The sequence below is a fragment of the Taeniopygia guttata genome, chromosome 2, assembly GCF_048771995.1.
Source record: "Taeniopygia guttata chromosome 2, bTaeGut7.mat, whole genome shotgun sequence".
NCBI classification, from domain to species: Eukaryota; Metazoa; Chordata; class Aves; order Passeriformes; family Estrildidae; genus Taeniopygia; species Taeniopygia guttata.
Genome location: NC_133026.1, coordinates 20544490 through 20572147, shown reverse-complemented (window position 1 = coordinate 20572147; position 27658 = coordinate 20544490). Strand labels below are relative to the sequence as shown.

The window sequence follows — 27658 nt, the reverse complement described above, 5'->3', positions numbered from 1 at the left end:
GAGAACTGTGCAGGCACTCCTTGACTGGAGCTGGTCCAGCTCCAGTAGAACTGGGAACAAACTGAAGCATTGAAGTCCTGGAAGTAAACTGCCTCCATGTGGTCTGTTTTGTTTGTCTCTGGACTGTGCTTAGCAGCTGCTTTCACTCTGAGGAACACAGTGTAGGAAACTCAGGCTCTGTGTTTCAAAAAAGCAGTTCTGGTGCTGCAGAGTTGAGGCTGTCTTTGGAACAGAGCAGCTGCTGGGTGCATAGACTGCAATTTCAGAAGATTGCCTTGGTCTGTGATGGCTCATGCAAAGCATTGAGTTCAAGTGTCTTACCTGAAAATCACAAATTTCTATGATTGTTAGTCATAAGCATGCATTGGAACAAGAGCAGACTGAAAGGAAAATGAAGCGGTTGGTTGATCAGCTGGTATATCTTAGTGCTAGATGCTAGCATGGTGTCTACCCATAACTTTTAATATTTCTGTTGATTATGAAGGCTTTTTCTAATCAAACAGGTTTTCTGATAGGGTTTTGAGAGAAGAGGCAATGTCCTTCTACTTTATCAGAGAGAACATACAGAATTGTAACTAACTTCTATTTAAGATTTCCCTATAATGTTTTGCTCTTTTCCTTGCATCTGGCAGTACAACTGATGTGTTATCATTTCAGTTGTATATATGTCAGTGTTGAATTTTTCCTCAGAAATACTTTCTCTGTGTAACCATGGAGTTTTGCTTTTCTGCATTTTTTGTTCTGAATTAAGAAACAACTTAACTGTAACCTACATCAATTTGTAGGACACAGAAACTCATACATAAGAAAAGCCATCAATTTCAATATGAATAATCCTTGTAAATTTTGGAGATTAGATGTTTTGCTGTGTCTTTGTCTTTGCAATTTTGCCAGTGCTAATCTAGATAATGAATCTCTCCCAGCAGATAAGTTTTTATAAGAAATCTTTGGTTCTTTTCATTAAACTGAGTAGTCAGAGACATTCCATGAAAGATGGTACTCACTGCTGAGGCATATTTTGTGTTTTGTAGATGAAGCTGTAAACATTAGATGAAGCAGGAATGGGAAACAATGTTTATTATTCTGTGCCATTCTCCTACTGTTTGGTTACTAATTAAAAATGCATGTGCATTCCCTTATGTTCTCCAGTGCTAAGCTGATCTGTGTTTAGATAATCTTCTATTGAGCTGCAGTGTAAGCCTCAGTTTCCTTTAATGCTTTTATTTATTGTTATCCTTACTGTAACTAAGCTTTAGTGGGGGACAAATAGGTAGGGAGTCTATTTTTTCTTCTCACATTGAATCTATTTCTTCTCTACCTTCTCTCTCTGTTTCTTTAGTCTTCACCAGGGACTCTTGTCCTACTCAAAAATTTGGAATGAAGAGTCACAATGGCTTCTTTGAGATTAACTTTGGTTTAGCAGTCTTTATAGCTGAAAAGAAACTGAAATATATAATCCAAAGCAGGAATAAGAATGGGAATATAGAAGTTTAGTGATTATGATGACATTTTTAAGTCTTTCTTGTTGAGATGTACTACATGAAAGGAAATACAAGACACAGCACTTTAGTGTCTGGGAAGGTGATAAATTCAGTTGTATCTGATTCTGCAAACAGTGAACCAATGCTTTGGGTATTCATATCCTGTTAAACTTTATAGTTCAAATGGAAAAAAAATTCTGTTGGTAGCTACAGGACACGACTTGTGTCATGTTCTGTGTGCATCTTTATGATATGGCAAAACAACCCCCAAATATGTTTGCATATTAATTAAAATTAATGGTCACAGGTGAACATTAGAAAATGAAAAATAATTTGATACAACATTGTTAATATATTAATTTTATTAAATATAGGATTTTTAATACATTTAGAAATACACAAAGAGGTAATATTTCAACGTCTTTGTTGACAATTTAAAATTTTAAAAAAAAATTTGTATTTTGATTTACTTATACTTTCTTTATCAGAGAAAGCAACCAGTGAGATGAACACTGCAGAGGACTGGGGCCTCATCTTAGACATCTGTGATAAAGTTGGACAGTCACGCACAGGGTAAGTAACTTTAGGAATTTCCTTCTCAAACATTTTTAATTCTGTTATTTTAGTCTCATACCCAGGTGAGAGGAATGAAGTTTTTTGTTATCTTTTATAAACTTTTGCAACAGCTGAATTTAACTTAAATTGGTTACAAGTAAAAGGAAAATGTATGGGGTTTCTGCTGAAATACTTTGCAATCCTTACTTTGGAGATACTGGCTGATGTGTTCAAATTTGGACCTGTGTACAGCAGCTTTTTGTCAGTGTAACAGATAAAATTAATGGATATGTTTTAGCAGTATCAGTGTAAACACAGGAGGCTTCATGAGGCATTTTTCTTACAGAATCATAATCTAAGTTGGAAGTGACCTCCAGAGGTCATCTTGTCCAACCCCCCCCCCCTCCAGCTTCAAACAGGTCTAATTAGATCAGGTTGCTCAGGACCGTGTCGAGTCTTGAATGCCTCCAAGGTCAAAGGTTCTGCAACTTCTGTGGGCAGCATGTTTCAGTATTTTAACTAGTTCTACTTACTAAGTAAGGAAATAAAAAAAATAATTCTGCAATTTGTTTGCAGTTTTTACTGTTCCAACTTGTCTGTTGCATCTTGTCCTGTGACTGTGCAGCTCTAAGAAGGAATCTGGCTGCATGATCTGTGTATACTCTGATTAATTGGTTGTTGAAAGCAGTAAGCCCCACCTTTTGGCTGCTCTTCTCAAAGCTGAAAGCACCTCTCCCATCTTTTCCTTGTATGTGACCCTCCCTGACCATTCTGGCAGCTATCCATTGGACTTGGGGCAGTGTGTAAATAGCCTTCTTGCACTGGGGAGCACCAAAGTGGACAAAATGCTCCAGATGCAATCTTACAAGTGCAGAATGGAGGGAAAGGGTCACTTTTCCAGTATTCGAACTGGGATGTGGCTGGTTGTCTTAGCTGTCCGGCTGACACCTCTCACCCAATAGGACCTGCAGATCATTTCCTGCTTTTCATGTGGTCAGGTCCTGGCCTCATTTAAAATTCAATACCTTATCTTTGTTCTTATTGAACTTCCAGCCTGCCCATTTCTCCAGCCTGTCCAGGTGCCTCTAAACATTAGCCACGGCCTCTAGTATATTGATTGTTCCCTTTCAACTTGCTCTGGTTAGTAAGTTACTGAGAGCACTGTTGCTCCCAGCAGAAATCCCTGAAGGATACTGCCTGCTAGCTGGAATTTGCACTACAGATAGCAACCCTTTGAGCCTAGGAGACCAATTTTCCACCCACCTTTATCCAGCGCATATTTCACCAGCTGTGTGATAAAGACACTGCAAAAGCTTTATCAGTATGTCAAAAATTTGCTAAAACCAAGGTATGAAGCATCTGTTGTCCTCCATTGTTCTTGCCATCAGGCCACCAGTATCTTTGTTACAGAAAACAACAAGGCTCTGTGTTTCTTCTCCTTGTTTTCAGAAGCTATTCTCTGTCAGCAGGGCTTTGAAAAATGTACATTTTGGAGATGTGATACTAAATTAAACACATCTTAATATGGGCTGCAAATGTTTCCTTTTTTGATTATTTACTGAGCTCTTTCATAGAATTTATGCATGAACTTACTTTTTGTACAAGATAAAGTATAATTTGAACTAGCAACTAAAAAATACAGTTTAAAGACTTACTCAGTGTATTTATAGTGCTTTCAGTCAGTGTAGTATTAGGACTTGGAAATGTTTGAAATACACCTTCTCGAAGCATTTCTTGTAAAAATTTAGGAATGGAACAAAGTCAAGAAGAAAGTTTTGCCACAGATGCTGTGGAAGGCTTCTCTGAGAATGACTTGGATTGACTTGTAGAACTGCCAGAAACAGTATGAGATGCCAGACAGCAAAGTCCCACCTGGGACTTTTGTTCCAAAGGACAGGTTTGCAAATAAGCTTATTCCTTGGGATTAGAGATGGTCTCTGGAGAAGTACATAAAAATAGCACAGCACATTGAGACTTCTGTGCTGTTGTGTATAACTGTAGTTAAGGTAACAGCTGGCAAGTTGTTAATAATGTTTCATATTAGTCTTTATATGTAACACTGCATTTCTATTCCCTGAGCACGTTGATGCCAAGCTTGTAACAGTAACTATATTATTGAATGTTTCAGTATTCTATTTAATCACCGAAAGCCTTTCCACAGATGAAATTTAGTCTCACAGCAACATAGCCTGAGCAGTGCCTTAATGTGTGTAGCTGCAAGAGACAGTAGTACAGACAAAGCTAGAGATCTGGTAATGTGCAGCTAAATTCCTGTTAGGATTTGTGAGGTTTGTTTGTGTTGGTTTTGGTCTTTTCTTTTGTGTATTTGTTTATTAATCTTTTTCTTAATAAAATTGTTTTATAAAAGAAAAGTGGGACTTTAACTTTTGTAATATTTATCCTGCTTGTAATAGGCTGCCAGCTGACTTGTTGCTTAAATTCAGATTCTGTCAAAACTTGCTGAGAGTTGGTTTTCTTTGTTTTTAATGGATTATGTCATCCAGTAGCAAGGTAAAGCATGACAGTGTTTCCCATTAAGAAGTTTAAATGAGATATGCTTAGTTGTTTGAAATTCTCCTGCAGTTTAAGTTCCTCTGACAAGGATGCAAGTCTTCTTAACTGGGATCAGCTTTAATCTTTTAACCAATTCTGCTCCAGTACAAGCTGTTTGTTACTGTTCTTGGCAGAAGTTTAGATTACAAAAATCTCTCCTTTGTGGATTTTCTTTGTACTAGTCTGTAAGCTCCATTGCATCCTGCAGTATTCTAGATCTGGATTGCCTTACACCTGAGTACACCAGCCTAGAAAGTAGCACTTCTGGTATAGCACATTGTCTGCCAATTTACTGGTATCCAGATTAATTGTTGGAAATGTGTTATGCTACAAAGGTATTGCATTTTCTCATAAGATAAATTAGTTACAGTTCCATAACATAATTGCTACTGTTATTTTTTATGTTGTAATACTTTCCATACTGAGAATTACAAATTGCTAAAACTATTATCTTGCTTCCTTTAATCCAAACAACTAAAACAGGTTTTTAGCAAGTTAGAAGTCCACTGAATCCCTTTCTTTGACTACTTTCTCTGTTTTTTGTGAATTTCAAAATGAGATTGCTATTAGAATTTTTATAGAAAACACAGGAAAGACAGAAAATGTGTCGATATTTTAAACAATATATCTTGTTTACAAGGTCATAGCCTATATGAAATACTACACTATGTAGTACAGACTTAAAATTTCCTGCACATTTCACATATCAGGTTCTTAGATGATCTAAAATTTGTTTAATGATGAGACAGCACTTTTTTTAATCTCTGAATTTCCTTTAGGAACTTATACAGATCAGCAGTTGGACATCACATTGTTTGCATCTTGTTTTTTGCCAATATTAGCTCAATGAGCAAGTTGCCTTTTCAGCATAGAAACATGATTAAAACAAAGGTTTTACTGTTAGAGGCATTCCTTCTCTGTCTCCTGGTTTTGTACAGCATTCTTGAAAACTTGTTTATTTAAACAAATTTAAAAATTTTAATCACATGGTGTGATTCTTGAGGCTGTCCTTTGCAGGGCCGGGAGCTGGACTTCAATGATCCTTGGGGTCCCTTCCAACTCAGGATTTTCTGTGATTGTATATTTGACTATGACTGTATATTTGACATTTTAAATCTGGCTACAGGAAAGATAACAATTTTTGCATGGTGTTGCTTTTCTGCAATGAAAATGCTTACATAATGGAATCATCTCAGAATAAAGTAGCATTATAAAATTTAATGGTTCATTAAACAGATTAAAGGGAAAAATTAATGGACAGGTATGATACATTTTAGCAAAGATGTTCCTCCCCCTTATTCAGTCATTTCAGTGCTAGCCAGTTCCTAACTCTTAACTGGGTTTGCATTTGGCTTTGAGACACTTGTTTTGTTTATTTCATGAGACATATCAGTCTACATTGAAACTATCACAATTTCAGTTTGTTTCCAGAAAAGTTATTTAAAAAAAAAAAATAATGGCTGAAAAAAATTAAGTCAGTGGCTGAGAGGCTACAACAAGGGTTGAGAAAATATAAATGTTCATTGCAGCACTCTCTGTTGGGGGTGGTTATTGGAAAATTGTCATTGAGAAATGGTTTGTCCATATTGCTGCTTGCCCAACTTTGTCTTCATTCCTTAAGGATTAATCATGGCCTCAGCAAGGCAGAATTCTGGTTAGCTGTTTCTTCTTTGGTTGCTTTTGTGCCTGTTCATGCAAGAGAGAAATTGCTTACTTCATGGTTTTTCTGATGTGTCCATTTTTTGCCCCTCATATTATGCAGTCTCAGTAGCATTTTACATTGTAACTGCAGTGCATGTCTAACAGCCCAGCCAGGAAGCTTTATCACCAGCCTGTTTCTGAAAGAGCAAGGAGGAAAGCTGAGTCCCACAGAGTTACCTTAGACTGTAAACGAGCAATAAATTTCTGAACATATCTGATATGTTTTGTGCAGAGTAGTATTTTAGATTGCAAATGCTGCTAATTGTGTCCTTGTTAAATAAAATGCAATCATATTTTTTTTCTACTTTCTAAAACTAAACCTGAAATTCATTATGAGTATTTTCTATGTGAACTGGTATATGATACTATATGATGCCACATATGATACATAGCTTCTATTGTATCTTGCCATATTTTCACCCCACTTACTTGTTATTACTACTCATTGTGGTGCCTCTGAAATTATGATCATAGCATCATTGGAGTGGAACTGTGGCCAAATATTTGTATAGTACAATTTGGAGAGATGCCTAATAAGTAGATAGAATTCTACACTCACAGAATGAATGCTTTCCTCTTGTTTTTGCATAGTGCTTCTCATAATTTACACACTAAATTCTATGATGAATTAATTAGAAGTAAAAAAAAGAATTACTTGGCTTGTCTAGAATAGGTTTTCTTACTCTGTGTGACTAAAGATCAGTACACCTGGATTATTTTCTTTATCTACATGTAACCAAAAGAGTTCTTATTTTAAACATTTGAATATTTAAAAACATTTAACACTCAAGTATTGATAATTTCTTTTAAATATATGAACAAGTAGATGGTACTTGAGATGTGGATGATCATTTGGCTTTGAGGCTTTCTTATTACTTTTAATAAGACTTGGGATTCCTTTGTTAAAAAAAAAAAAAAAAATCTTAGGCTAATGATACTGTTCCTGAACTGCTAAGCTCTTGATCCTGCACCCTGCCTTTATAAATACTGGCTTCACAATGGGCAAGCACGTTTTTGAGCTTGCAATCATATCACAGTGTTAGTCCTACTCATAAAGTAATGGTTAAAGAAAGTAGTTATTTCTAACAATTTTAGCCTGTATTCTTTCTCAACTAAAGTGAACATATCAGAAGTCTTGGTTAATTAATAGATAAAAGGTAGTACTTGCCTTAAAGCCTTCATCTGTAATAAGTGGTATGTGAAGGTATACACTGAATGATATGTACTTGTGCTGTGTGACAGCACTTTCTATAATTAGTGCCAATAAATATGAGGTGGACATTTCTGTAAAATGTAGACACTGCCAAATATAGTATAGCCAAGCAGTGGTGTAACTTATACCTGAGTTTCATGTTAGATTTTGGATATCAGTTCAACAGAAAAATACTTTTGCTTCCAAAGACAACCATGCTATAAATGTAAACTCCATAACTGTGTAAAACTTCTTAGTTTAGATTTACCTTCTCTTTTCTTCCTTCTCTACTTACCCTCTTCCAGGGTTATCTTTCCAGGGCTATTCAACAGATAATGATTGCCCTTGGTAATTCTTACTTCAGCCTGGCTCAGCTTTCCACTGCTTTATAGATGGAACAAAGTCACATAGATTTTAAATCTAATGCTAAACTTTCTGAAGTCCCCTTTCAAATTCTTTGTTGAAGTTGCTTTTCATGTTATTTCTGTCTACCACAACATAGCTAAGACTTGAATTCTATATTTAATTGTTTTGAAACTTTGATATATATTGTCTAATATATATCTAATATCTAAAATTTCTAATTTTTAGAAATTATTGGTTCATTACATGTTTCTTTATAAATCTTATTCTGCAGATTAAAAGAGACTCTGAGGAACATAGTGGTAATTCAAAATAAAAGTAGCAAAAGGATGTTGGTAAATCAGTATGTAAGGAAAAGTTCTTACATATGTATGTGAAATATTGAGGGGTACAGGGACTACAGAGAATTCCACTTTTCTAATTGTAAGGGATATTATGCATTTCTGGAGTATTTACAGTAATTTGCTCTAAGTAATATAAGAGGTAATATAAATTACTGAGAGGTTTTGATAATTAAGAGAGCTACAGATAGAAATGGCTATAACTGTTTATGGTGTTTAATTTATTTTTAAATGTTCTTGTTTTAAATTATAAACTACTAAATAATTTACTCGTGGTGTTCAGGAGATCTTGCTATCTGTTAATGTTGTCAGTGTTGTCATGTGTGCAATAGGAAGTGCTTATTCCAGTCCATATTTTTAAAGCTATCTTGTGTCTTTTAGGCCTAAAGACTGCCTCCGCTCTATTATGAAGAGAGTGAACCATAAAGACCCGCATGTCGCTATGCAAGCATTAACAGTAGGTTCTTTTTAATGTAGTTCATTTTCTTCCTGATAAGTTATGTTGAAAAAAAATTTCTAAGTTTTAATCTTTCTCTCATTAGCTTCTAGGAGCATGTGTATCAAACTGTGGCAAAATCTTTCATTTAGAAGTCTGTTCAAGAGATTTTGCCAGTGAAGTAAGCAATGTGTTGAATAAGGTAATGTATTGCATTGACTTTTACATTTCACCTGTAAGTGAAATTAGATAGAGAATTGGGGTAATCTGAAAGTGGAGTGGAATCTACTTTTAGAGGACTGCAAAGATCAGGGAGGAGAAGGAGAGAAGATTACTGTAAAGACTGTGGCTCTCAGAACTTCCTGAATGCCACTTCATACTAGTTAACATAGGTATTCTGTTCGGGGGAGGTGTGGCATGTTAATTTATAAATAAACTACTATATTTTCACTTTAAATAACATCAGTAAAATGTTAAATGCAAGTATGATGAAATGGAGAAAGGATAGGGGGTTCTATGTAGTCTTATTTTACTTAATTTTGGTTATAGCACATACTGTACTGACACAAACACAATGCTGATGTATTATTCTCCCTTTCTGATAAAAACTGAGTGCTAAACTTGACTACAAAGTAAGGTATCTATATGTTGACAGTAACATGCAATTACTTGAAATTAAGATTAGATTCTTACATTAGTTAACAAGTTTGTACTGTCCATGCAGGGTCATCCAAAAGTTTGTGAAAAGCTGAAAGCCCTTATGGTGGAATGGACTGATGAATTCAAGAATGACCCACAGCTTAGTTTAATATCTGCTATGATAAAAAATCTAAAGGAGCAAGGAGTTACTTTCCCAGCTATTGGTTCACAGGTATATTAGATTTTTGTGGTTGTTCTCAAAGTGTGTCACAAATTCTTTTTATCCTCAGCTCTGTATTTTACAGTTCGTAGTCTTGAATTCTAGAATGTTAGGCAAACAAAACGAAAACCACCTTGTCTTAATAAAACTTTTCTTTGAGGAGTGAAATGCTCTAAATTATTTTAGGTTTTTATATAGCAGATGAATACAAAGCAAAATGGTGAACTTAATGCACTGTCCGTTTTTTGTTGGATTGATTTTTACATCTTTTACTTTTGGTTAGGCTGCTGAACAGGCAAAAGCAAGTCCAGCTCTAGTTGCCAAAGATCCTGGTACAGTAGCCACCAAAAAGGAGGAGGAGGATTTAGCTAAAGGTGAGTGCATTTATTTGCTGACATGATGCATATTGATTTATTTAAAGGAACAGTAGCCAATCTGTATGTGTTACTAATGGTTTCTTTAACAGTCAACCCACCAAAGTCTTAGTTTTAAAGAGATCTGTGTCTCAAAAGCATGTCTGCGTGAGTTTCATAATGTTTGTGTCCACACTGCCCCTTCTTAAATATGATCATTTTTTTCTGCAAAATTGAGCTGAGTTTAATGTGAGTGAAACTTCTCAGCTCAGTCAAGCTTAAATGAAAATGACCCAGAAATGTAAAATTTTTAAGGAGTGATAGGGAGGAAAATAAAGGAAGGGGCAAATTATTGCTTGTTTAAGCAAAAATAATTCTGTTAATTATGAATTAAGGAGGGACTTCACTATGAAGGTGACCAAGCACAGGTTTCTCAGGGAAACCTGTCATGGTGTCTTTATTCTAGGAGATATTAAAAAGTTGTCTTTGGCAGTCACCTGTGGTGACCCTGCACGAACAGGGGATTGGACCAGATGACTTCCAGAGGTGCCTTCCAACCTCAGCCAATCTGTGTGAATCTGATTCTGTGAATTCGTGCTAAGGGCTTCTGTCTAACAGAACCAGTGTGCACTGGAACAGCTGTATCCTTTTAATGTTTCAAGCAATCTGGAAAAGTTCAACACAATGTAAGATGTAAAGTAAGAATGTAAATATTTTACACCAGTTCAAGATTGTAACAATAATATAATAATAAAATTGGATGACTTTGTGGAGTTATTCTGTTTGTGCTTAACTGCCATTTATTCATCCTGTCCATGTTGGAAGCCTCAGTAAATCCATAGGCAGAATTCTGCTGTCTTTGTTATTTACCATTAATTCTAAGAGGAAGACATAAAGTCATTAAAATGTGACAGGTATAGAATTATACTAAAAATTTTCACAGAATTAAATTTTCGTATCAATCAAGCCATTTTTATGGGGAATTTTCATCTGAGTAACTCTTCTTTTGTAGCTATTGAGCTGTCACTAAAAGAACAAAGGCAACAGCAAACAACACTTTCCAGTTTGTATCCAAGCACCTCAACCCTTTTAACAAACCACAAACATGAGGGCCGAAAGGTTCGTGCAATCTACGATTTTGAGGCTGCTGAAGACAACGAACTGACTTTTAAAGCTGGAGAACTTATAACTATACTTGATGACAGGTAAGTTACATAGAATGCCTATTAGAGTTACGTTAAACTGTAAAAATTATTTAGAAATAATGATTTATTCTATGTAGAAATATACCTTGAAATACAATGAATGGAAATTATTTTTGTATTAATACTTTTTTTTGTTATCAATTTTTTTACAAATAAATGTATTTGCATAAAATTCTTCTGCAAATATTTCTGCATATATGCAAGTTACATATTGCTAATAATATAAAAGCCTTTACTGTGCCATCCCTAGGAAAGTTCCATGTGAGTTGTGAGTATGGGATTTCTGATGTATGGGGGCTTTACTTTTTTTTTTTTTTTAATCTTTAGTGATCCAAATTGGTGGAAAGGTGAAACTCATCAGGGTATAGGATTGTTTCCATCTAATTTCGTAACAGCTGATCTTTCTGCTGAGCCTGAAATGAGTAAGTAACTTTACATTTACATATATATGTTTAACTCTGCCATGGCTCATGGGTGATTTCCTTTCCCTTATGATGGAGTTCAGTTGCAAGTTAATTTGATAATTGGATAAAACTGAGAAGCCCTTGCTATGCTATTGCAAACAACAGTCAGACCAAAGTTGCCCAAATTGTCTTTGCAAAATAATTTGCTTTAATATCTTATTTTAATCATGAACTTGCTGAAAAATGCTGCTGTCTGCTGCTGGCTTTGTCAGCAGCTGCTTTGAGTCTCCTGGAATCACTCCATTAACACCTAGACAGAGGGACGTGGACAACAGTAGCTTTTTTTCCAAATTGCCTTTTTGTCCAGTTGCAATGGTGCATATCTAATTGAAATGAAACTGGAGGCCCCATGGCAGGTAGGACTTGCCGACAGATTACGAGTGTTCAAATAGTTCAAGAAAGCTACTTACTGTAGGTATGTACACGTGCATGGTGGACAGAGGGATCTTCTGCATGCAGCTTATTTATGTCCATCCAATCTACTTTAAATATTTAATAAAAATATTAAATGTTAGATAAGACTTCAAGATTCTAGAGCTGATTTCTGCTAATCTAGTGGGTTTGCAAGCTTAATATTCTGTGTTCTCAGTTTGAGGGTACTAGAAGTATGAGCAGGTCAGCAGAATCATATGCTGTAGCAGTCATTTGTGCTATGCTAAGACTATCTAATAAGAGTAATATTTGGCTTTTTTGCTAAATATAGAGCTTTTTTGTCTCCACTACAGAGGAATGAGATGCTTTGCATATAGGATTTGGTGAAGAAAGAATAGAGAAACTTGAGGCCTTTTGATTGTGGACTTTGCTTTGGAGAAAAGAAAGCTCAGTTTTTCATAGATGATTTTATCAGTTTTATCTAAAACTTGACTTGCTAGTCCTATTGTTTCCAATCACTCTTTCCAAATCTTTTATCCTCATGTCCTTTTAATATGTATGTTATGTGTAGGGAGACTATGATTAAGCCATTTACTTGCTAAAACATATTTCTACTGAGCTTGTGTGAAGTGATCTATTTTTTAATAATGTGATTTACAGATAAGAAAATTATTTAGGTCTGTGGCTTTCAAATGTCAATGAAATATTAATTTTTAAAATTTTCACAGTAGAGGTTTCAAATGCAAGGAACCTATAACCTATACTAGTTATATAATATTTATGTCAATGTTTATTTTTTATTTTATAAAATTGAATCTGGATGTTTATCTTACAGTGAAAGCTGAGAAGAAAACAGTGCAGTTCAGTGATGAAGTTCAAGTAGAGACAATAGAACCTGAGCCAGAACCAGTTTATATTGATGAAGTAAGCATGGCAAAAATACTGATTGGTATAAAATGCATTGCTCGGACATTTAAATATGTGATGTTGAATCCTTTCATCTTGTTCTTCAAAAATATGATAAAAAGAGAGTGGAAAGAGAGGTTTCTTTAAAGTAATAAATAAAATCTTCAGTATTCTCTTTTGTTAGAGAGTCTTGAAGTTCTCAGGAATTTCTGTAACTGAACTTGGAACTGCATTCCATTTAGGGCTCTACATGAAGGTTGTACATCTGTTTACCTCCAAGCTGGAATCTTAGTGCTGAGTAGCACATCTACTTTCAAATTTTACTTAAAGTACTTCAGGTTCCCATAGAGAAGCCCATCTTGACTGCTCACTTAGATTTATTTCCAGTGTAATCACCACTGTCTACCCTCAGACGGAAAGATCTCTTTCTGTCCCTGAAAAATCTGAAATTCTGTTCCTCTGTAAGTAATATTTAGAAAGATATTTACAATCTCACCACAGTGATTCTGTAGGGTTTCCAGAAACATTCAGTCCAGGAAGTTTTCCCCCTTTTTGTTTTTTAACCGTAACCTGAGTTCTGTCATTGTTTTTTGAAATGAGAAATCAGTTGCTGCCTTCCTAAAGTCCTATTTAAGTCCCACCTCCAAACCTCTTCTTCCCAGGAGATACTTGTTTGTGACTTGCTGAAATAGATTATCTGAGGCCTGTCTTGAGGTGCCTTCCAATTTTTGTTTCTGTGAGTCTATTGTTGATTTTTGGTTTAGTGTCTTCTGTTTTTAAATTTGCCACAGTATAAGTTTTAAGGAAGTAGGTAATTTGACTTTTCCCCACTTTTCCATGGTTTATGGAGGACAAAACATGGTTTTATTTTCTACTTTCATACAACCTATATAATTCAATGTGAAAAAGGCTATTTATTTGATAGTGCTCAGCTAACAAATGATTAAAAATAATTTATGTGTAATGATTTTGGTACTTTAACTAATATAGTTCAGTCCAAGACATATTTTTCAAAGACTTTATGCCTGTTTGTTTTCTAAACTTTGATATTTTTATTCATAAGGGTTGCACTTGAACTCCTTGCTTAAGCTTGACTTATTCTGAAGTAAACCCTGAGATGCCTCCAAACTTTATTTTAAAACAGCACTTCATTACATTGGTAATGACATGGCTCATGTACTGAATAGACCTCATGCACTTAAAATTGCTTTTTAGTGAATTTGAAGTACTTCTTAATGTGTTCTGTCAAAACATTTCCACTAATCCCACTAGGTGGTGATATTGCATATGTAATATCTAGGCCGGAAAAATAGGAGCTGCTTAGGAAACAATACATGCTTAGAAGAACTTTTAGGAATAAAGGAGTATTCTGCACATTCCATTTGTTACCATTATTTTTTCTCATTTACCTTTTCTTTATTCAAGCATCTTCATTCCTGTAAAGTAGCATGTATCATTCGCATTTTCTTAAAGTTAGTCTAGCTGATTCTAAAGTGCCAAGAAATCAAAATGACTATTGTGAACAGCTGCTTTAATTTACTATCCTGAAAATGCTAATTCCCTTGCTGCCACATTTGCCCTAATAATACAATTCGTGTTCCAGGATAAAATGGACCAACTCTTGCAGATGTTACAAAGCGCTGATCCATCTGATGACCAGCCAGACCTCCCAGAATTGCTTCATCTTGAGGGTAACAGAAAAGAATGAGTTTTTTTTATTGATGTTTTCTTCACTGGTAATTTTCTGTATCAATGCAAATTGAAACTAAGCTGAAACTACTTCAGCTTTGTGTGCATGCGAGAAGCATGCCTGAGAAAAGTGCCTCAGCCATAATTATCTTCTCATTTCTTGTTTCCCACATCTATGAGACCAAAGTACAAAATGTTAATTTAAAACGAATCTACTTTTCTCTAAAGAAAACTGTTTCCTATATTTTTTTCCCTTGTCAAGACATATAAATACTTACTTCAATCAAATTAATCCATCATTTTTTTTTTCCTTCACAGAGTAGCACAGCATGATTGGCAAAAAGAGTGTCAGGAAGATTCCATGAGAGGAAGCAGAAATACTAGGAAGGTTTAGAACAGACCTGGGGGGTCCCTCATGCTTTTCAATTGCATGTGAATTTCTGGAGGAGTTGCATATTAACAAATAACTCACAGAGTGCTACAAATTATCCTACTCTTTGAGTCATTGTTCAGACTACGTCTTCATAGAGATATTATAGATAACTTTACCTAGGCTGATAGATACACCAAAATTTTTAAAATGGAATTTGGAAAAGGAAGAAAGGAAACTTAGCTATTATGAGACAGAACATAGGCTTAAACTGACAATTCAGATGATACCAGACTTTGTTAAGAAAATGTCAGTTTCTACATCTATCTAGAAGTTAATAATTAAAAAATGCATTATGGTTTGTAAACTTTTTAGATATCTCCTATCTTTCCACACCCATCTGGCTCATCGTGACTGTGAATGAATCCTGTTTTAGGAACTCACATCAACGACATGTCTACACATATTCTAGTTCCACTGAAACTAGAGATAAAAAAGCACATGACAGGTTTTATTCTTTCAAGTCCCAAATATAGCTATAGAAGCTGTTGTCTAAGAAGCAGATTGCCTGTATCTGATCCAGGACAGAGGCAGAGAAATTAAAGGTATGCTTGTCAACCAGCCTACAGATACAGTTTACTTTAGGAGTTGCTTCAAAATTCATTGTGAGATCATTAAAGCAATGCTGAATTTTATTTTGAACCGTGGGACTGCTCCAAGAATCCGAAAGCGGTAGTGTGGTCAGGTGATTACTCCCCAGCTACCTGCAACTGCATTTGCCAAACATATGGCTACATATAGTTCTACAATGCTAATTCAAGATTACTTGCTCTACACTTAATTAGGCTTTTGTGAACTACTGTTTTTGGAATAGGTTCTGAAAATTTTGCTGTAGATGTGTTTTGAGTTCTTGGCTCCTACCAGTGGTGGCAGATGCTGATCAACATTTGGCAGAAAAATCTTCATTTTCTTCTGCCATGTCCGGTCACAAATGTCTTTGAATTGGAGAGATCATCCTAACGTGTTCAGGAGCTCAGAGTTTGTAGTTGGCAGCAGAGCAGTTGTGTTAACAGACATCTCAACAGTCTTTGTCATACCTTTTGCCACACTTTGTGCTATACATAAAAGCATGCAGAACTTTGGGTTTTACATCTTTTCCCAGCATTTCTGCCAATTTATTACTGATCTCAGGTTCAAAGAAGCAGATGGGTACCTGTCATACGACTCCTCTTTCACCTGGGGTTGCCTTCAAAGAACCCAATAATGATGTCCTTTCACTTGTCGTGCTCAGATGTTTTCAGGACCTTCTGCATTTTCAATATCCAAAATTTCCCTTTCAGCTTCTGTGTCTGTATATTTTACATTTGACAAACTTTGCCTTTCTGCTAATTAGCCATGGTTTGCTTGGCAGTTAGATGAGCCCCATATCCTTGGGAAAGGAGGCATGGGCTGCATTTTTGGTTTATTTTAATGCTTTTTCATTCTGATTCTGGTAAGATATTCTGTGTTTTGCACATGTCAGTGGTTTGAAAAATCTCCTTGCCCGAATTAGAATTCTAATGAGACAAATGTGCTATTAGTGTCTTTGATGTGCACGTGATTGAATCATTGCAACCAGTTTTCTCCTTCATTGTTTTCATAGTCTTCTTGTAGTAAAGTTGGATGAGCACATGATCTAGGGTTGCAGTGCCAAATCTTCTTCCTTGAAGAAGAGATCACCTTTCAATTCATGTGAACCTTTTATGCAACATAGTTTCAGTTTTATACTTCCTGGATGTTAAATGTGTTTTGTTCACTTTAGTTTTATTTTAAAATTGTGTCAGTACTGAAAACTTTAGCTGGGTATCATTCTTAAATTGTTCTTGATGGTACCTCTGTTATTAAAAATTTTTTGATGTACAGATCATAATAATGAACTAAAGCAAAATTGGATTAGCATCTATTTCAAACTAATTTTTTTATTGCTTTCTAACTTTGCAGTGTGGAAATGTTTATTACTCTGATATATTTTAATGTCTTTCTATTCTAGCAATGTGCCACCAGATGGGACCTCTCATAGATGAAAAATTGGAGGATATAGACAGGTAAAAAGAAATGTCATGTGCTTTGACCAAAATTAAAATTCATTCTTAGAAACCAGAGTTGTTACTTGATAATATCTTAATTTCTATAAATGCTGGCAAAGAAAATATGCGTATTTATTAGTAGTTTCTCTGAGAAGAGGTCTGAAGATTTTTTTCCCATAGTTTCATAATAATTTATAGTGTTGTACCATTTGACTCTCTGGCATTTATCAGACATCACTTAACAATAAGAAAATGTTACTTAACACACCTCATTAAATTACTTTGTGTTGTCTGTCTTACAATAAAGTTTTCTAAGTTGTAGAATGAAATCTATTTTCTAGGAAGCATTCAGAACTTTCAGAACTCAATGTTAAAGCAATGGAGGCTCTTTCTTTGTATAACAAATTGATGAATGAGGACCCAATGTATTCCATGTATGCAAAACTACAGAACCAGCAGTATTACATGCAGTCATCTGGTGTTTCTGGCTCTCAGGTATGGATGTAACCTTTAATAGCCATTGACCTTATCAAGTTCATACTGGCTGAACAGTGTTTTCTGGTTTTTTTTTGCATAGTATGTAAAAAAAAAAAAAGTTTAGTAGTTTTTCAGCTACAAGGTTTGGATGTTCTTCCTTTGTGGGTTCTAAAGCTTTAAGTGTTTTTCTGTTGTGTTCCTTTAGATCAAGGAAAAAGCCCATCTTGGGCTTTAAGTTGCATAAAATTAAAAAATAAAACTGCCAGGGCTTTGCATAGTGGGTCAAAGAAAACAAACAACCAGATGAGTACAATTTCTCCCCATCTACTCATAGATAATCCAACATGAAAATGCTGTGAAAGAATTACCATTTTTAACTGCAGTACTTTAAATGCTAAATGCTCTTCACTGATACTTGAGAAAAAAAAGCAAACAAAGATTTGAGAGGATGTCTTTATGTTCTAAAGTCAGATATTAAACACCAAATTTTCCTGTATTTTATTTCTAATACTGCTTTATTTAACTTCCTAGGTTTATCCAGGGCAAACTCAAGGTAATGCGTATTTGGTGGCAGGGAGTGCACAGATGGGCCACGTTCAAGGTTACAATCTTCCACCAGAACAGCTCCCTTCTCTCAGCCAAGCCACAGTTACTCCATCTGCCAGCTCAGTAATTCCTGGTCAGCCTGCACAGACGTCTTACACAAAGTAATTTTAAGTATTTTTATTTCTGCATGCAAAATATGTAATTTATATCGCTCTATATTTTTTATATAAAACATAGAGAAAAAATATATTACATTATTCAGTAGTAGTAGTAATAAATTTTAATATATTTTTAATTATGAAGATTATCTGCTGCTCTGGCTAGCTCTCCATAATTTCTAAGAGTGTATATTCTACTGGTCCTTTGTCAAATATCTTACACAGAAGAATGGGGGAAAATCTTCTCATTTTGTGAAAGAAGTGAATGGGCTATGAATACTTATTAAAGCTTATATAACTTGTCCAATTAAGGAAGCTAAAAGATGCTTTCTACATTTGGCTGGATGGCCAAAGACACTAGGTCTTGGTTAAGATACCTATATTGTGAAAAGGTTTGTGGGGTTTTGTTAGTTAGTTTTTGTTTATTTGGGTTTTTTGTTTTTGTTTACTCTCTGTGGAAAGTAATTTTATTCTAAAAAGTTGGGAGAGATATTCATCTTGAGTCATTAATGTATTTGTTAGTCTTTGTCCCCAGGGGTACTTATTTGGGATAGTAAAGCATACAATGATAAAGTGAGTTTCTGCATATTCATCTGGCTTGTTCTGCTATTTCAAACAGCTCGTTGGGCTTTGTTTTTTTCATGAACAGAATGGAAGATAGATGGTATTCCATGTTGCACCTTAAAATAAATCAGAAGTACAAATACATGGTCTAATTTTAAATCCTTGGGGAGTGCATATTGTGTGTTTAAATCTGAGGAGTGTATTTGAGTTTTAATGGGAATATTCATTGGCTACAGTTTAAATATGAAACATGTTCCAGAGTTAGAAGATTTTTGTGTGTATAAATAGAACAACTGAAGAAGCAGTAAAGTTTGTCTGCTCTGTTGGTAAATTGTTTGTTAATTCTGCTTTAAATAGTTTTTATCTTTTTTTTTTTTCAGCGCAATGGTTGGTTCTGTTGCTGGAAGTACCTACTCTAACCAGCCTTCAGTGTATAGTCCACCACCTGGTACTGTTGATGTTGCTGCTTATCAGAATGCTGGAACTAGTATGTCCCAGGTGCCAAACTATAACTTAGCATCTACAGCTCTGCCACAGACAGCAGGCAGTCAGCAAGCACCTCCACAACAACCACAGCCTCCACCACCTCAACAACCACAGCACAGTTACTCACAGAAGGCTCTGCTATAGGACCCAGGACTTCTGATTCCTAATCTTCTTTAACCTCTGCTAAAGGCAGTTGGCGATTCTATGAGTTTCTTCATTTACTCTCTTAAACTTTGTTTATCCTCAGCTTAATAAGAATCTCTCTTGGTGAACAAGTTCAATTTGCACTGACTTTTTAGGATTTTTTTTTTCAATTTTGCAGAAGAACTGATATATTTAGGAAATTCATTTCCTTTTAAAATGCCTAAAAATTGGTACAAGATTATTTATGTATGGTTAAATTGGCTAGTTTGTGAAAATTCAACCATTGCAAACTGTTGTGGCATATATGTTTATGTACATATAGTGTGTGATTGCAGTAGTGCCCATTCGTATAACTATGGTGGTCATGTGAATATATTTAACACAATGTTTAAAAATAATTTGCTATACTATTTTATTTTAATCATCAACTGACAACCGTATTTCATAGTTTTGTCTAGTTTTAAGACAGACGCAATGTCCTTTTCCAGTGCAGGAAATACAGTAATTTTGCGTATCATGGTTACAATTACAAGCTAAGGTCTATATATAAATTTACAAACTTAGATAAGTTTCACTACTTCTTGAATTGAACACAAGTGTATCATGACTCTTAGATAGCTTGTCTACCAAAGTAAATTTGTTAACTAGTAAATGATTTGGAGGGATAACAGCAAATTATGATTCTGCTTCAAATATAATTACTAACTTAAAACTGCTATTCAGAGGCTGCTAAACATATCATGGGACCATGAAACAGAACAGCATTTTATCATGAGAAGTATGTAATTTATTTTTCCAAGTTGTTTTTTAAAATGAGAACCAGAACTGTATTCTATGCGTGTTGGTAGAGATTGCACCAAAGAAAGACAGAGGAATTGATTTGAAAGAGAAACAACGGAGTTTTAAACTGGAACACACAACATAAATTACACTATTTTATTCAAGTCTTCTTAATTAGAACATAGAAAATTATGGACATGTAAATCACTTTGCTGAACAAACCTTCAGGGCTTCATTATCTCTCTTGTGGCCTTGCTTAGCAATTTGTTCTGTTTACTGTTCTAACACAAACACTTCTGCCTTAAATGTCTGTTTCAATTTCCAATTGTACCATTTGAGTTTATTAACCCTTCTATAGTTTGAATAGTTTTTCATCTAAATCCACTTCTAGGTTACTTTACATTCTCTTCTGCAGCAACATGTATTAGCCTGTTTTAAACCCTTGTAACTTAGCCACATGGCTTTGTAAAGCATGGTATTTTCTTTCTGTGGATGAGGTGCTGCAAAAGAAATCTGGTAATGGAAGGCAGCGTTTCAGGTCTGCTTGAGCAGAGTTTCTTGTACAAAGACTGTTGTTTCTTTGTGTTTGTATCCCATCTTTTAATGCATCCTGATTTCATCTTTTCCAGCAGCTCTAATTCCACTAGAGCAATACTAGATGTCTTCAACATCAGATCTGTTTTTAGTAATGTGTGTGTGTCAGAAGTTGTTTGTTTTGTGTACTATATTTTAGTGTGATGCTTCTGGAATTAAATGTTGCAATTGTACATTATACTATAAAATGATCTCTGTTTTCCCATATACTCCTGCATCTGTTCACAGTTGCCTAACATGCCTTTGTTTCACTATTTCACTATTTTAATTGACAGCAGTGTTTTGCCAGATACTTTCAGATGACTGCTTTGCATAACTTCTGACTGGGGGGGGGGGGGTTACATAACGTGCCCATGGTTGATCTATTCCAGTTGGGAATGTTCTAGCCAGCTGGTTGATCTAATGCTGGGATTTTCACATACGTGTTTTCTCTAAGATTTTTAAGCATCCTCGCAAACTGTCATTAATTATTTCAGTACTTGGTGTCATCACAAAAGGCTGTGAAATTTGAAGGGAAATACTAAAGAAAAAATAATAATCTGACATACTGTGTCATGGATGTTTTTTTATGGATTGAAAAAGTGATGCCTTTAGAAAGGACTTGTGGTATAATTTAGATAGTATTCTCTGTATGCATTAGGTATCTTATTCCAAAATCAGATATTCAATGTATAGGAATGTATAATTTATACAGAAAATTGAAAAGAATTTTTTTTATTCACTTGTTCTTAGTCCCTGATTCAAGAAGAAGCTTGAAGCATCAAGATAGTCTTTTTGATATTGTTGTATTCTTAGGTTGTCACATGTTCCCTAATAAGGGCATGTGGAACTTCCGTACAGAAATGACCAAGAAAAAATATATTTTGTTAGTAATTTGTCATTGTTTTTGAAACTTTTGAAGTTCTTCCTTGATTTATGGAAACACTAGATTCTGGTTTCTCATTTGAACACTGAAACCTTATGTGTATCACAGTTTTTCTGCTCTTCAGCTTGCTTATTTTAGCCATTCATCCATTTTTATGAAAATTGAAATCACATTTCATGTTCATCATGACAAAAAAAACCCACTTGCTACAATTCAGTCCCCTTTAAATTCAGTATAATGGAAGTAGTGAAAAAAGATAGACATTTTCTATTTTCCTTTATTGAAGTCACTGCTCTAAGGTATCTCCTGTAGCGGGCTGGGAATTTTAGTTGAGTTTGAATTGTTCATTGTCTGCAACTGGTGGAGTAGGTCTCTATCATTTTAGGTTCTGAGTCTTAGTATTTCTGCTGCAACCTGCATTTTCCATTTCATGTGCAATTTTCAGATTAAATTGAATTTGAAGCTGTATTACTTTATGTTGATTTTTTAAATCAGAAAATATCTTCCTGCTTGGTTGTGCCCTGTATGCTTGATACTCTGAGATGCCTTCACCTACTTTGCTAGATGCTGTCATTGCATCAATTGCTGCAGTCATCCTCTCATATTCTCTCTGATAGCTTAAAAACGATACTTCAGTTCACCTCCTCTATGCTGGTTTGTTGTCATGAACCTGGAGATGCCATTGCTGGTGCTTCTCTGCCATGATTTATTCCCAGATTCCGTGTTCATGCATTGTTTTGACCAAGTTCACTTACATTCTACCCAACTATGGTATTGAACACTGAAATGTTAGTGAGCAGGGGAAAGTACACATACAGCTACTGTGGGAAAAAGCTTTTTAGCAATTAAGTAAAGTGTCAGCATGTAAACTGTTTGAAAGTAGGGAATCATTGGAAATGTTATTTATGTTCCAGTAGAAGACCTGATTTTTAAATGTCTTGTTTCTTTACATGTAAATTGTTGATTTAAGGCAAAACTGTCTTCCAGATATTTTGTATAACCCTTTTTTACTTAACTCTTTAATTAAGGAACACAAAAATGCTAATTAACTTTGGAAGGGGAGTTTAATTGGCTTGGTTAGCATGAACTGGAACAAACTCTGGAAAGTGCCTTCTGTGCATTTCACTCTTAGGAGCAAAGTTTTTTTAGCCATGTGTATCATCTCAATTTATGTGGGCATGACAAAGGTATTAAGATTTACTGTAAAACCTCCCAAAGGAAATACTGGGGTACTGTGTTTAAAATTTTCTGTATTGATGTCATGGCAGTGTGTTCCAGAGTGTGCAGCTGCAGGAACAGTCATAATATATTTGCCCACCTCTGTTTAGTAATTGATGCTGTGTAGATGTATCTGTAATGTCATTGGCCAAAGCACATAGAGACAGCAGTAAGAATTCCTGCATGCTTCTCAACAGGTGTGGAGCAGCATACTGCCCTCATAGTACAGTTACTGCTCATGAATTTTGAGGCAGGGAGAAGTGAAATAAATGTCAACTTCAGAAAATTCTGCCAGATTGCAAATGGTTAGATGTAAGAGAGATAGATTTGCTTTTAACACCATGTACATATCTTGCTGATCAACTCTAGGCTGCTACTATAGTTTTCTGATTTCCCCTAGATGGCAGGAACATCAGATTTACACTGGAGAACTGCTTAATACCTCATTCTCGTATTTTTTAAAGTATTTTCTCTAATATAACTTACTTTATTTTTCACTCATAATTCAAAGATATCTGTGCAGTCTTTATATACAAAAGTCTTGTCTTATTCCTTCTCTGCTGGGGTTCACAGAACAAAAAAAGGCATCTTTAGTTAGAGCAGCTACACTGGCACTTTGAATTACACAACTGCACCTTCCTTTGGGAGAACATGTGTGTATCTGTTTTGAAGAACAAGGGAGCATAATTTTTCCAGTTAAAACTGGAAGACCTATTTTAAAAGAAAAAGGTGGAATTAAAGTTAGAAAAACCTCCCTTGCCAACAGCAGGCAGAATCATTTTTTACTCTGTTATTCAATCTTAGTAAAGCTGATTAACTCTACACTACAACTACTGCTTTCTTATTTTCAGCTGCAGTGAGGAATATTGACCTTCATACATACACTGTCCAACACCATAGGAAAACATGGAGAAAGCCTTGATATTTCAGCTTTTTGCTTTGATGTGTAAAAAAAACACTATGTACGTTTTTGAAGCCTTGTTTCTTAAATTAGGATTATTGTGTTTAAAAACATTCCATTTGCTACTATGTAAATTGCAGATCTAAAGTTCCCTTTTCATGCTGCTACCTTGGCAAAAAGGTGGTAGGAGTTTTTGTTCTCTCCTGCATGTTCTTCTGGAATCCAAATAATTTTTGTCTTTGTCATGAAAAAGAAAAACCTGCTGCAGTCTGCTTTGGTTTTAATAAAGTATACACAGTAGCAAAGAGCATTTTTTGTTTTGCTTTGTTTGTTTTGATGCTCCCTTTGATGTTGGCATATGTATATATTTAGACATACTGCACTGTTGTACAAATTTGTTTTAGTAAATAACACTATTTGTAAAAAACTGTTAATTGTTTTTGGTATGAATGCAAAATATTAAAGTTGGATTATTTAGTTCAATATGTTGCAAAGTCAATTTATAAATTTTGTGGAATATTCTGAAAAGGACTTACTTTGCTGGAAGGACTTAGAGATACAATAAGAAAGTCTGTTAGAAGTACTTATATTTTCTGGTTTCAGATGGGGTGGAGATGGGGGTTTTTGTTTGCTCCAGTTGGGGAGGATTTGTAGGTTTTTTGTTCTTTTTTGATGCTTACACATAAATTACATTATCTTTTTTAAAACAATCTGTCATTTATTTCCTTCAGCTAACCTAGATAATCCATTGTAGATCTTATTTCAAGTATGCTGCATGTCCTCTATCTTTTGGTAAATATAGTATGGGTACTTTAAAGGGATTTTGAAGAACAAATGAAAACAACTGTGTCTGTACTGCCTAATGTATATATTTGGTTACAGATGAATAAGCAGATTCTGTGGTAGCTTGACAGTTCATTCCATTTCTGATGACACAAACACAAAATAGTGTAGAACCTGATGTTTTGATTGATGTGAAGTGTCTTGAAGATCAGGCTAAAACCTGGTTTATGAATCTTAAAATGCTGTCAGAATTGAAGCTTAATAAGCTTGACAGCTGTATGCTGTGTTCTTAAAACAGCGTTAAGCATAAATTTCTTGCTTAAACTGGTGTAGACACCATGGGACTTTGGGAGCCATGGGCAGCAGTATCAGTTTGGCCTCTTCCCAAAAGACGTAGCGTCTCTTCCCAAAAAATGTGAGCCAAACCCCTTAGGACAAGAGGTTGTGTGGATTGTGGGTTAGTTCAGTAGGATAATTTGTGTCTTTCAAGAGGATGTGTATTCAGTTGACAGAATTAAAAGTTCTGTAGATTGTGTGGAAATGAAACGTGTTCTGTTTTGCAACAGCCTGGAGGGACAACTAATGTTGAGTTTGCTTTACTGCCTTTTAGATAGAAAGCATTTATGTTTAGATGCCTATGATAAAAATAGATTTTGAAAGTTTATTTCATAGTATTTAAAGTTTATTGTAAAATCTGTTGCCATGAACCTCAGCAAGAGGTAATATAAGCATTAGTCTGTATTTAACAATCTGGAACCAACTCTTAAACTTTTGAAGAACTGGTTCATATATAATCTCTCTTCACAGCACTCCCTTCATATCACATTTATGAAGCTGGAGACCTTAATTCTCTTATTACTCTAACTAGTTTTTGAAATCTTATTCTACTCTCTTGCAGGATAAAATTTTTCTCTCCCACAATATTTTTAAGTTTAAATTTTTAGATTATTTTAAGTCCAGTCTGTTTTTTTTGATACTGATTGTGATCTATGTTTAAGTGAGAAATGAGAATTAAGCCATTTTGAGGGAAACTGTGGGAGAACTTCCACTGATTAAGGCTGATTTGTACTTTTTAAAATTCATATCAACCCTGGGAGTGTACATCAGCAACAAACACGAATGCAGATAATCATATAGAGCTAAAAAAGACAAATGTATTTTGAGTTAAAGGTTTAGAGCATTTTTAGCATATATTCTTCTGATATAATATATATGGAATGTGGTGATTTTGGCACCTGATATTTTGCTTTGACTTTGCTTAACCCTGGTGTTCAGCATGGGTTTTGAGTCCTTCTGCATGCACCTTGGATTGGTAACAAACTGCAGCTTGGTGCCACGCCTCACGCTCCCTTGGTGGCATCCGCTGCCTTTGGTGGCTGTGCTTCGGAGCCTCGCAGAGGAGCAGAGCCCAGCAGGAAGGTGGAGGGCACTTGGCAGAGCCTGACATCGCTGGGACACTGCTCAGTGGCACAAACTGGCTGTCAGTGTCTCTGTTTATCACTTGGTGGCTACAGGAAGCCAAGGAATGGCAGCCTTCAATACATACATACCTGGACCACTCATGGTTTTGAAGCTTGATTTAATAATGGCACTCTGAATGCTACTGAAATCGCACTGGAATCTATTTCTGATCCGTTGTGATGGCTCGCCCCTGTTGACTCATGCATCCTCAGGTATGTGTGGATTGTGCAGATGTGTTTTATTTTGCAATCTGTGTGTCAGACTGTCCCAAATTACTGTGCTTCTTAAAGGAGTGTGAACATTTAATTTCCTTGATTTTAATGGCTTTTAGACTTCTGAAAATTTCCTCAAATTAGTCTTTTTCTTTGCCTTGTGAAACATTGACATAGGTGATGCTGAAGAATGGTTAGGCAAATCGTTCAGCAAAAATCATATGGCCTGATGATTTATAGGTAATACAATGATTTTCCATAAAAATATGTTGGTTTATGTAAGAACAAATGGAAGTCTCCATAGAGTGGCAGAGAAGTCTTAGTTCTCTGAACCTGAGTTTGAATCAGGGTCAGGAGCACTCACTGAACTGTGCTATTGAACACCTCACTAAAATGTGCTATTGAAACTTTCAAATAAGTCGGATGTTTGTTTTTTTTCCAAAGAAATCATGGGTGGTGTCTAAAAAACTCAGTGTGTTTGTTCAGAGAACTCTTTTTCCTCCTGGTGGGTTGAGGCAAAACAATTAGTGAAGAATGTTTTGCTTTATTCAAGTCCACAATCTCACTTTTTAGTTAGTTTCTTGCAGTTTCTCTGGAGTTATGATTTATATTATCTGATTGTGTGGCTAATGACACTCCACTATATCCACTAGGATATAGCATTGGTAATTTTTAAAGCTCTTCCTGCTCACTTAAGTATAAAGTAGGTGATTTTAATTTAGTTGTTTATTTTAGTAAGCTTGGTCTCTCAAAACAGACATGATTTCTACTCTTGAGCACTTCTTATCTTGGGATAATCAAGGCCTTCTGTAAATGTTCACTGTTCCTTCCAAGGTTTCAGAGTCCCACTGATCACTTCAGGGGGCAGCTATGTGTCCTATTTGCTCAGACCAGTTCCTAATTTAGTCTTCCAAGAACTAGACTTCTTGAATTTGTCCATCCATGAGGCTCAATTTGACACCAAATTTATTCCTAAGCTTTCTTTATTCAAGACAAACAGTAGGCAGCATGAAACAATTTTGTATATCTGTGAACAGCACTGAGATGAGCAGCATTCAGTGGGATCCTGTACTGCAGCAGCAATGCAGAAAGTCCAAATCCTAGCTCTCCTCTATATATATTCAATCAGTTTCATGTAGTATATGTATTTCCTAATGGTTATCTCCTTTCATATGTTTTCTCATACTTGGTCGTTACAGCAAGCATACCCAGAAATACTAATGGTTAATCATTAATCTGATTAATTTCATATATACACATACATGCAACCTTTCTCTCTTCCTCTCTCTCTCTCTCTCTCTGGATATTTACACTCTGCAGATTGTCCTTCCACATAATGCAGGTGTCTTATGGAGCCTTTTACCTTGTTTTCTGAAATGCAGACAGTCTTGATATTTAACCTCTGAAGTATTGTGTCCCTCATCACTGGTTCAGTCATGCAATTGCTGTTACTGGGCTTTGTATTTTTCATGTTTCTGCAATATCCCTTTGGCCTATTGGGTATCCTTTACACAGTACCTTGCCATTAACTTGGGATCATTGATTTTTTACTCAATTTATTTT

General features: G+C 35.3%; 1 protein-coding gene across 1 annotated transcript in view; it reads left to right on the top strand.

Moving 5' to 3' along the window:
• The window catches only part of STAM (signal transducing adaptor molecule), a 32758-nt gene extending 8636 nt beyond the window's left edge, over window positions 1-24122 (top strand). Inside the window, exons 2-14 of the mRNA XM_002192623.7 lie at window positions 1970-2054; window positions 8568-8643; window positions 8729-8824; window positions 9347-9493; window positions 9765-9855; window positions 10847-11039; window positions 11367-11461; window positions 12711-12799; window positions 14385-14472; window positions 16870-16924; window positions 17248-17401; window positions 17915-18090; window positions 19032-24122. Coding sequence (XP_002192659.3) covers window positions 1970-2054; window positions 8568-8643; window positions 8729-8824; window positions 9347-9493; window positions 9765-9855; window positions 10847-11039; window positions 11367-11461; window positions 12711-12799; window positions 14385-14472; window positions 16870-16924; window positions 17248-17401; window positions 17915-18090; window positions 19032-19281 — 1595 coding nt within the window. The 3' untranslated portion in view covers window positions 19282-24122. The remainder of the gene's footprint in view (window positions 1-1969; window positions 2055-8567; window positions 8644-8728; window positions 8825-9346; window positions 9494-9764; window positions 9856-10846; window positions 11040-11366; window positions 11462-12710; window positions 12800-14384; window positions 14473-16869; window positions 16925-17247; window positions 17402-17914; window positions 18091-19031) is intronic.
• The last annotated feature ends 3536 nt before the right edge of the window (window positions 24123-27658 follow it).